Source organism: Condylura cristata, unplaced genomic scaffold (assembly GCF_000260355.1).
Source record: "Condylura cristata isolate star-nosed mole 26May11 unplaced genomic scaffold, ConCri1.0 scaffold00012, whole genome shotgun sequence".
NCBI lineage: Eukaryota > Metazoa > Chordata > Mammalia > Eulipotyphla > Talpidae > Condylura > Condylura cristata.
The window spans coordinates 49,296,385-49,308,466 of NW_004567113.1; the positions used below are offsets into that span (position 1 = coordinate 49,296,385).

The 12,082-nt window shown below is 37.6% G+C and overlaps 1 protein-coding gene across 5 annotated transcripts in view; it reads right to left on the reverse strand.

Annotated features, from left to right (window-relative positions):
• SLIT2 (slit homolog 2 (Drosophila)) overlaps positions 1-12,082 on the reverse strand; it is a 289,330-nt gene that overhangs the window by 116,981 nt on the left and 160,267 nt on the right. For all 5 annotated transcript variants that reach the window (XM_004681383.2, XM_004681382.2, XM_012724161.1 and 2 more), the window contains one exon: positions 9,297-9,368. In XM_004681383.2, the coding sequence (XP_004681440.1) occupies positions 9,297-9,368 (72 nt within the window). The remainder of the gene's footprint in view (positions 1-9,296; positions 9,369-12,082) is intronic.

The following is a 12,082-nucleotide window of genomic DNA, read 5'->3' on the forward strand; positions in this document are numbered from 1 at the left end:
TTTTTTACCCCTGATGCCTTACGCTCCTGCCATGAGTGAAACCATCCGGTATTTTTCTTTTTCTTTCTGGCTTATTTCACTAACAGAATCCTAAAACCTGATTAGCGCCACAACAGTAAGAATGCTTGACTCGCACATAATTGAAGTTTTCCTTAACAGTTTTTAAAACGCTTTCATATCTCAGTGCACCTGCCCTCTCAGAAGGTTCTGGGTGCAAAAGTTACCCACAGGGAAGGACAATTCAAATCAAACAAGGGGATTATTTTTTCATCAACTGGTGGCTTTTGTTATAGTCACTGGAATGTTTATGGAAAGTGATGCGTGCAGGAGAAAACCTCCCACACAAACTGCCATTTGTCTGTACATGACTCAAGGTAAACAGTGTCAAACCTAGGCGCAAGCACAATTTATTTCAGGGATTCTGGACAGTTTTTATGCACCCTGTTTCTCTCATTCTGCTGCTTCCTTCTTCACTAGCTTCAACCCTTGGGCATTTCTTTCTGTAAACAGGAAAGGGTCTGTCCTCAGCCAGGCATTTAGTGAACAGGCTGACCTTGGAGAAGCTTGCTACAATTGGGTCACAAAATTATTCTGAATTAAGGGATGGGTAAGAGAGATGTTTTTCGTGACTTCAAAGAGTGATATTACCAATACTAGGGTGGGTGGGTGGTAGATTTTGGAATATTAAGGGCACGAGGGGCAATAAAGTTTTAGGATCCCTTTCTGGTCCAAGCATACTTTCAACCGGGGAGCAAAACAGCATTTCTCCACTTCCCGGAGAGAAAGAATGTGCAGTAAGTATCCACGCAGCTCCCTTCAGCATCCAGCCCAGGGATCCTGGCACAGACTTCGTGACTTTTCCTCCCCAATTCTTAGCTCCCACCCGCCTTGATTCTGTTCATATTCCAAATGGCCTCTCCTTCTAAAGCTTCCTTCACTGCCCCAGTTTGCAAGGCTGTATTTTAAAGCAAGGCTGTATCTTCAATTTTAGGAAAATGAATGTGTTAATTGTTAAAGGAGAAAAAGAGAGGACCTTCTAGCTGGCTGTCGGCAATCACACTTTACAGTTAGTTCTCTTTTCAGGGTAACTCCTCCTCTTCGGTTGCTCTAGACCAATTTTCATTTTTACTTGTACTGGTAAATGTAGTCATGGGCACTGAGTGCTACCACAGAACCCCTATCAGGGAGGGGTGTTACGCTGTACCTCACAGTCATATTTCTAAAGACTGTTTTCTTTACACTGAAAATAATTTAATCTCATTTTAGTTCTTGATTAAGTCTAGATATGAGAGAATAGATGTAATGCTGCTAAATATAAATTTTAAAAATAGGGTAGTAACTGACAAAGAAGCCTGAGCATTTGTTTACAAAGTTCTTCTGCCATATCGTGGAGAAAATGCTCTCCTTTCCTTTTAAGTTTTTTTTCTGGGATTTCCTGTTTTCATTTTTCACAGTTTGGAGACCGTATTGTGTTTCGGCCCATACATAAAATTCACCTTCCTGCATTAACTTTAGTTGGCTCTGTCCTTACCCATAGACAATTCATATTTTTAATGCAGCATGTGAGTAATAAGATCTTATTACTAATTGATTTTCTTTTGGTAAGAATTAGAAGACCATAAATATATTTAAGTCTGAAATAATACTGAACATAAAAGAGCTTTAGTGATTTCTAAGCCAGGCCAAGGTTCTTCACGTCTCAGCAAAATTAGCCTGGTTGTGGTCTAGGGTTCCTGTTTTCTTTTAAGGTGCCAGAAACAGAAGTTCAGTTCACATTCCTAATGCTATTGTAATAGGACAAGCTCCAAAACTTTAGTTGACACAAAACACTTCAGTTGATAAGGATTAATGTGTGGGAATAAAATTTTGCTACTTGGAGGGCAGAACAAGAAAAGATGTGGCAAAGAACACAGGTATGTTCTGTGCCATTTCTTTCTGTGTGTGTACATCAATTCAAGTTCCGGTAGTGCCGAATGCACGTGTCTTATGCTGACCATGACTGTGCAAGACCATAGAGTGAGACCTATGCTATTATAGCAGAGTAAGAACACTAGCGGAAAATCCATATAAATGGATGTCCCAGGATTTTCAGCAGCCAACGGTCAGTGTTAAGTTGGTAATTGGTAGAGAAAACCAAGGTAGAGACTATACTAAGGAATCCAAAAGAATTAAAATTATTTGGGAATTTAACCTAGTGCAATGTTTCCAGTTATGTTTTGTTTTTCTCACCAAAATCAAAATAGCTGAGTTTTTTTTTTTTTAAACTGGGATGATTTATGGCATAAAGATATTGCCACTTGCTAATTTGTCAGGAGGAAAAGAAAGGTTGTTCTAAGAGAGATGATAGCAGAAATTGCGGGGAAGGTAGCTTAGTTGACCTTCATGTCCTGACAACTCTTGTAGGCTCTCCAGAGGTGGTTGGAACTGAAACTGACACTAATAATCGCTAGTTTTTACTGAACACAGAGTAAATGGCAGGGGCACTTCGCAGGTCGTCTCATTATTCCTCATAATAACTTCAGCAGATACATATTATCATCATGGATTTTACAGATGAGGCAATGAGGCTCACAGAAGTTCAATGACTTCTTCAAAGTTGTGGATATTGGTGAACCCTGATTTGAATCTATGTATTGCTGAAGTCTGCAAACAATACCCAAACTGCTAGGGAAACAGATTCAGGAATTGTTCATTTTTCAAAGGGAATTGCTGTTAAAATCACTGATGGTTAGGCTTAAAGGTGAAGCCAGCCAGTAGATGAAAAGAGTTATAGAATTTTAGTGAAGGGAGAAACCACCGTAGGTTGAAGTAGTTTTGTGTGAGGAAAACACCTTATCTTTAAAAAAAAATAAAAAAAAGGAAATGGGTAAAATGCACTGAGACTGGTAATAAAAAAGATCATTCCCTATAGAAAGAGGAGGTTCAATTGAAGAGTTGTGATCAAAATCACACAAAGTTCACAGTAAATGTTTGCAAGACAGAGGCCATTCTGCCTTGAGCAAAGAGCAGATTCAATGGGAGAGGGGATTGAAGATTGGACTGAAGTAAGAATTTCAAGACTCACCAGAATGCCTAAAGAGACGAGATGTTATGCCATTCAATAAAAGTCGCTGTTCTCATAAGGAAAGACCTAACTCCCTCCCCATAGATCTTGAAAACTATGACAATATTCTGTTATATCCCCAGGGTTTTGTCACAGTGTCTATACTATTTTCTTTTTAACCAATAGTGATGGGATAAGAAACAGAGGTTTGTGAAAACAAATCAGGCTGCAATGTTGAAATTACTTAATGAGAATATACACTGGAGAACAATTAATAATAGCAGGCCCTTGTGACTTTTCAGAGGTAGCAAAATGTGTCCAGCAATGGAAAAACAAGAAATCCACAGATATGTTCTATCTCAAGGACAACATGGCAGGCATAAATTCAGCCCAATTCTTATTTTATATCTGTATGAACTGAATTTCCAATTAATTGATCAAATCTTATGTTTTGTTTGTCTGACTTTGTTTGGGGCATGTCTATGGAGATGCATATATAAATTCATTTTTACACCACAGGTGCCATCATTGAAGAAAAATTAAGGTACCCGAGTTACAAGTAAAAGTGCAAAGTTAAAGAGATTATTGATAGCAAACTTGACTGTGACAGGAGATTTTTCACACTGGGAACCAGGCAAATTAAGGACCAGGGACAGTTCCCTGGGTACCTACAGTGGTCATCTTCTGAGTCTAGATAGTTAAGTACCCATAGGATGGATGAATGTCCCTCCTGCCAACAAGCATCACACTGGATATATGAAACCCAGCGTCACTGATGATCAATCAAAATGAAAAGCCAACACTACAGGTTTGTTCACAGAGTTCCGTGCCCCACTGAAGATGCAGGGCATTTAATCTGACATTCAGGATAGCAAGCCCGTTGGCAGTTGACTCCACCTCCCCTTCAAAGTCATTTCTGGCTCATATTTATAGAAAAAACACTCTAGGGAGGAGCGGATGGCACTAAAAGTTACAATACCACTTTTATATCAGTGGATCTAAGTGTGTAAATACAAAATGTAATAAACTAAAAACATAAAATGACCCGATTACAGGAGACATTTTATAATCATGATGTACCTTATATGACAAGGTTGAGCTAAGCTTTGCAACTGCATGGTGAAATAGGTAATGTAATCTTTAATTTGTTACATATTGATTCCAAATTATGGGAACAACACTGGCCCCTTCTCATTACGAACTATGCAGATGAAAAAGGGTATCTGCAGAAAGATATTTAAAACTGGAGGAAGGATGAAAAAGAAAACACATACTTATTTTGGGGTCTCATATAGAATTGCGAATTTTCCTTCTAAATTTTTATCAATCCATCAAAAAAATGAGTTAAAGGTGACAGAGGTTCAGAAAAAAAAAAGTTTTAAATAATAAAAGTAACTGTGTAGCAACATATAATGATCAACACTCCTTTCCTTGTAAAATATTTCTGTTGTCAATAATTGTTGCACCTCAAATTGGATGATCTGTTTCTTAGAAAGTCATAATCATGCAGAATTGTTTCCCAAATGACACCATGACTTACTCAAAGAGAACCAAGCTAGATAAATTGTCAATTAAGCCCTAGTATATAAGTTAATGTATTTGTAAAAAAGGACAAATATATTTACCCTAATCTAATTTTTACCAAGAGGCAATTTTCCTGGAAAAGGGGGATAAGACTCATAAGAAATGTAAAGTTAATGGAAATGAGACAATGCAAACAAATATGGAGTAGATATTAAGTCTCAGTATCACTCCTATGGCCTGAGTTTGATTCCCGGCGAGGCATAGCAGACCTCTCCTGTCTTGCCACTGCTTCCCTCAGCAGTGGATTTCATTAGAACCACCTGTTCTGCTCTCCACTCTGTCTCTGGTGAATCCTCTCACCCCCCACACCTCTGACCTATACCCCAGGGCTTCTACTTATAAATAAATAAATAGTTTTAAAAGGAAATTTTGAGTATATACTGGAATATAAAGAAGAAAAAAGTCAGGTTTGGTTTATTTTAATACAGTATACCTAAAATAAAGCTTGATGGAATTTATTTAAAGAAGCCATATTAATTTCACAAAGGACTCTATTTGTCAAATACATCAGTTTTGTGTGTGTGTGGGGGGTGGGATCAAAAACAGTGGGTGGAGGGAAATGCACTGGACTATGGTGATGCACATGGGTGATCTGGTGATGGGAAGTCCAAGGGGATTGCAAATGAGATGGAAAAATGCACAACATGATAATTTAAAGTTCATAAACATGTGCATTTGTTTTGCTTAGATCAGGATAACTATAAGAAAGTGTTCCCATTAAAATAAAAGATTTTAAAATTTTATACTCATAAACTACATGCTTAGAGAATAAGCTTGCAACTTTCAACAACAAAGCAAGATTTAATTGGGAAATTCTCCTGTATTATTTAATTAAGTGGAAACACTATGTAGATATTTGCATACAAGACAGTCGGTCTCTGCTCATGACTTCACCAGAAGCAGCCAAAGCTTCACTGCACCATTGTTAAAAATACTAAACATATAGTCAAGGTTTATATGAAAAGCCCTGCAAACACTCATTATCATGGTGGTGAGGCGATGGTTACTAATGACATGGTATCAATACTTTAATTCATCCTTGATTGGGGATTATAAAAACACAGATGTGAATCTTATGAAAAACTGTTGCCACTGACTATTACAAACACTATCATTTAGTCTGATATCTTAACACATGCTTGTTATTCTCAGATCTCACCATCTACAATGTCAGGAAAATAAAGCAGTTTAAGTTGCAGCTGGTTTTGGTAATAAAATATGAAGGGCTTTAGCTCAGTTAAGAAATTAATAGAGATAAGCAAAAAAAGTTATGGGAAGTCCTCCCTGGAGATGATTAAATGCAAGACAAATGTCCATCTGTCTAGAACAGTCTGAGTGTGGCTTGCCTGGAGGAAGGGGAGTAAGATCTGCTAATTTGCAAAATTTCTACAGCATCAATTTCTTATTGTCAGGAGGCCGCCTTGAGCCTATTCAGTCAATCCACATGATTAAAGCAAGTGCTTCCAGTGACAGCCTTCTGATAACTGGAATTTGCTTTGAAGAGATCGGAATACAGAAAAAACAGTCACATTGTCACACTGCACCCAACTGGCCCTGCTGACTGTGCTGAATAAAATACTGCGGGATGAACCTGAAGTCCATATTCGTTCTGGAAAGCCCCTCCCCACCCCTTTCCAATTTTCCTCTCTGAATGACTCAGAACAGTAACTCTCCTAACAAGCAGGACATCCCAAATTGTCAATTCACTTTCAGCGCACATAGGACAAAGTATGCTGAATATTAAACATATTAATGTCTGTATTTATGGATGTAATTTATTGAGTTATTACATGATGAGTGATGGTTACTGTTTTGATAACACTAGGAATTAAAATCTACCCTCACCTCTAACTATATTTTACTTGTCTATTTCTAAACTTTCAAGGATAAAAGCAAACTCCACCCAAGTCTCAGGAAAATGAACTCTTAAACCACGTAGTTTGAATTAGATTCAATTATGGACAAATGCATTGCAACTGTAGAATTCTATAAAATTGCAACTATAATCATTAATTAAATAGAGCTATATTGACACCAGGATAGTTCAATGTTGCTCTCATGGTTTTTGGCAGGAAAGGCAGAGAAAACAGAGGGAATGAATGTTCTTTTTGACCATCAATATCCAACATCCTATGTCTCTTAACTAGCCCTTTTCTTCCCTAGGAACATAAAGCTCCCAAGTTGGATGCCACTAAATTTAGTTTGTGCAAAATGTGGATCGCCATATTTGACTGCTGCAATCCAGATAGTAATGCTTCTCCTAAAACAGCGGGTCCCATTCAATTTCTTTACCTCCCCCAAAATTACACTTTAGTTTTAATGCTCCAACACAATCCAAATGCTAAAATGAGGCCTCCTAAAAAGTGTTAACTTTTAAATCCACCCTCCTCTGTCACGTACTGTCAATAAACAATATGAACCAATCTCCTCGAAGATTCCTTTACTTAGTTTTTCAGAAACTCATTTTTACAGCATTCTCTGATAAGGCCATATATATTTTTTTCTTTCATTTTCTTAGCACTTATAACACTTAACAGCTTGTTTATAAATCACTGTCCTACATTTATTCATTCAGTACTTTCAGATATATTTTCTTTTTTTTTTTAGTGCTATGTTGAACCGACCCATCAAAGCTTAGATAGGTCTTATCCAGTGCTCTGATGAATTAATGATTTACTTTTTTTTTCTCCTTGCCTTTCTGTGCCTTACAGCATTAATTAGTGATTTTTTACCCTGTGGAACTGTACACTTCATTTCATCACATTTTGGTATTTTAAAAGGTCTTTCACAGATCTTCCTCCCTAATAACTACAATTATAAACAATTATTAAATTGGGCTCAGTGACTTTACAAATTTGTTATCTCTACAAATCCATAACCAAATATTCTGAGATTCTAGTCCTAAACTTGGATCACAATATACATAGGAAATATCTTTATATTTGAGGGAGAAAATGATACATGTGGGGGAAAGTGATTTTCTAAAATTCTGCTAAGTCAACTTTGCATGCAGGCTAGTATTTCACTTTTCCTTTTATCACTCAAGTTTTAAAACCATTTTTAAAGGCATATTTGAAGAGGAAAAGAATTCTACCGTGCCCTGCTATCTACCCCAAAAGTGTACTTAAATATGAGTGCATATGGACTTGGATTCCGCAAATACTTCCACTGAGAAGACTGAAAGCCACCTGTTTGGGGATTTAGAGAGAATGCTATCTTAAGGTTGCAAATGACATTCCCAGAGGGGGGTCAGCTTGAGCCAGCACTGTCTTTGACATTTGACAGTGACATGACATAGAGGGGACATGAGGTCCCCAGACAGATGCCATAAATACAGAATCATCATTGTTCTGTCCACATGCCAGGCAGACAAGCAGTTTCGAACACCCTCCACATCCAGGAATCTGCCCTGGACTGCACCATGCCCTCATTAGCTAGAGAAGATAAAACAAAAACGAATGCAACCCTTTTATAACATGTGAGTGCTGTAAACACTTCGAACCAGAAGGTGAGAGCGTCACATAAAGTGTCTTTTTTCTGCCCTTACTTGTACATTCACAAAGTACACATTTACAACAAAGCCATTTGTATTAAGAAGATGGAGAAACAGAAGCTGTTGTCTCATGTGCCACCATCTTCATTGACGATGGAAAACATCTGTGTCACTTTCACTACTGGAGAAAGTAATGTCGTTCTCACCATGGAGAATTCGGAATATCAGTTAATTCTTAAAAATGTGCCTGCCTGGCTTATGACGTGCTAAGAAATATTGAATTCCTGATGGTTAATCTCAGCAAACAGGGCATTGTACTCACGTTCCAGCTAATGTAAAAGTAAGGGAAATATTCTATGCCCCTATACTCACAATCAAAACCCAGTATTCTTAAAAGCTAATATCGTATTTTAAAATTTAAAAGCATGTACATTAAAATATTAGGATTGCCACTGACATCTTAAAACTCATATATACCTTCAGAGCTATGAGCACCTAAAACTTACACAATCTATAAAAGATATCAGTTTACAAATTTATCAAGGGATGATACGGAAATACAGTATTATTTAACCCCTTCTCTTTCTTTATAAAAAAAAAAAAAAGGCGAAACATTTCATTTTCCACAAAGGTAAAAGGAGAGAAATGTAAGAAAAACTACCTATACACAAATGTTGTTGTTTTTTTTTTTTAATCTCACATATTTGGTTCTTGATTAAAACGATGGTTTAAAACCTATTTTAAAAAAGTGGTGGCTTTGGGCTACAGGTATCTTAAACAAGAAAGTGCTATCTCCTTTTTTCCAGAAGAAAAGTTTATATTCTGCATTTCCAACAAACACTGATAACAATGGAGGAGTTATTAAAGCAAGGTGGCAGTTAAAAGGAAGAAAAAGCATTGTAAATGTCGTCTAATGAAATCGTTTCCTTAGATTTCCCAAAATTAATCTCAATGTTTGAAGAATGCATTTGATAACAACCCAGTTCCAAAACATCTTCTAAATGAGAAACTCTTTAGGTAGCTTGGTTAGCAACTTAAACTTATTGTTAATAAGCTCTCCTAACCGAGTATAAAGATATCTAGGCTTTCAAAATTTTGTGACACTTTGTTTAATATAAATTTACTTTGAATATGAATTCCTTCTAAAACCATTTTAAATCAAATAAACATACTTACAGGTTTTTAATGTCAACAGCCCCCCGGAAAGCCTTCCTTGGAACCGCCTGTATTTGGTTTTCACTGAGATCACTGCAAATTAAAGAAAAGAAAAAGATGATGCCATTTACTATACAAAATTATTTCATCGATATATTTGAGAAGGGGTAGCACACTTCTAAAAAACAGCTAAAAGAATACTAGAAGGATCATAATCAAATCTGTAGCATTAGATAATATTTCTAATATAAATAATTTTATTTCAAATATCAATTAAATGATTGGACTAAAAACTTTCTTGAATAACTTTTCCAGATCTTTAATTTCATAATAAATTATAAAAAATGGGTCTCTGAAAGAATTGATTCAATTCCATGTTTCCTTAAAACAAACAGTAAGTTGTTCATAACTCAACTTTAAGGGGTTCTACAGTTTCAGTGCCTGATTTTTCTCCAACATCTGTGAGATCACTTATGAAGTATATAAGAAAGCTGCCCATTTTAATGTCCTAGAGAACAATGAGTAAAAATGGATAAAACCTGGCCAGTGTGATTGATTTAATAATATTTTAAATAATCTTGAAGCTGCTACATGGCAACACTGACCCCACATTAGAACCAACAGTCCCTCTATGAAAAATTAACTTCAGGTTAATTAAAATTAACTTCAAATAATTCTACCGTAACCATAAACAGAGACTATATTTTCATTTTAACATAATTGAGAAAAACTTTTTAATCCAGAAAAAAAGCTCTCTTTGAGTTGGCACGAGCTTTGTTAAAATCACTCATGAGCCGGCCCGTTATTTTTCCTTCAGCGTTTGGAAGCATATTCTCTGCGCTCACAGTGTCGTCAGCTTTCACAAGGAGGATATAAACATACATGCAAAAAAAGGTCTCGGAAAAGAAAATGTTCACGTAATTTAAGTAATATTCTCACATAGCAGGAATTTGTCATCAAGTAAATAAATGATTAGAGCAATGATTGTGCTAAAATTATCTCTAAGCTTCTAAGGGAGCGGATGCTCACAAAGAAAGACGAACCATTCTACTGACCACGGGCACACACGGCTGGAGACGACCCAGGCAGTTCCTAAGTGCGGGGAGGCTTGCTGGACAGATGCGCCCGCATCCTCGCCCCCAGTGCTGCTTCTGGCCAGAGCCTGCTGCTCACACGCGTGTAGCCACACCACAGCCATAACTGGCAGGTAGCGAGATTTAGTGTGTGGTCCTGACCCCATTAGCACCCATTCTTGAACAACTGAGGTTTGCGTTGATATCGCAGTATGTGTCAGGTGCAAATAAACAAACGAAAATGTTTGCAAGCAATTTGTAAAGAAGGAAGTATTATTGAAAGAGTAAGGGTCTTGGCAAAAATCAGTAAGTAAAAAGGAAAAAGGAAGCAGCAAAAACAGACATTTTATTTCAAATGGCAAATGTGCAGTATGTGGTTCTGCAGGAGAGAGAGCCACTGTCCATTTCCCAAGTGAGACAGCACCGATGCTTTCTCGGGAGTTTCGGTACATCCCTAAGAGCCATAAAATTTCATTTCCTTAAAAATTGCTTATTCCTCCTTCTTGTCATTGATTCAGACTGACCTCCTTCCCTCATTAATTAACAATATACATTTAAAAGCCCCGCAGTTAGAAGCAGTATTGAAAGGGTTGCCAAGAAAGGAGAAATTTAAACAAGAGACCCAGAGAAAGAAAAATGAGAACGCAGTGAAAAAACGGAAAGTGCAAAAAGACTGAATTCAAACAAATTTGAATCTGTCACACTCCTGGAGGGAGCAATATTTCCCCTGTTAGGCTGGTCAAGTCCATGTGTTCTCACCGTCTGATTTTTGCCACTTCTTCTAACACAAAGACGGGTTAGAGACTGTGGAGGCGAATAAAAGCGGCAGCTATTAGTTTCAGAACCTGCCGCTGCCCACCACCACTCACGGTCTCCTTGGGGCTCATTTGAGGAGATTTTGACCAAATTTGTTCTCCAGGGGGCGTGGAGGGGGCCTGTAGGTGGTCACGGAGACATCACCAAAGAGCATAAAACACAGAACCCCATTCTGGCGTAGATTTTAGTGTTTCTGGTCACCTCAGGCAGACTTTTAGAAACAAATGGGCTTTATCCTTCTTTATACTTCCAATCTTTTCTTTTCACAAAAGAGACAAATATGTTAGTCTCAGAACCTCCTCACATCCGTAAGGCCGGTGTCTGATGTGTGTCTCCTCCCCTGCACACTCCCTCACAGACTGCACTACGGGGTGTCTGTTCCTGGGTTCAAACCACACGAGTGGGCAACTGTAGCTACCACCCTTCACCTGACAGGAGGAAGGGACTGAGCACAGTTTTACTCTGCACGCAACAGTTAGAATTTCAGAAATATTACCAAACTTGATCTAAATTTCCTTTAGTCCTCATAAGCAACTTGTAAAATGTGAACAAGTCCGTAAGCAACACCACATTGCTCAAAATCATTCCGTTTTAATATTGATGAGACAAAAACAATACTGGCCAGTGTAGACCATTCAATATTATTGTAGGGATCTGATTCCTTTTATGTTGTTTGTCTGAAAGTTGTGGTTTCCAAGAACCTATCAGTGATGTTAAGTGAGGTCTTGCTGTACTATCATCTTTGTTTTACAGGTGGGGAGATGTCTTTGGAGAAGTGAAGGGCAGTGTAAGTTTTGTTTGTTACAATGAAGGTGCAGATACATGTTGCATAAAGACTTGGAGATTTCTGAAACCAGAGGCTACTTAAACACTCTGAATCAGGTCTTCTTGTGGCACAGAACCTAGAAGCAGCCTTTC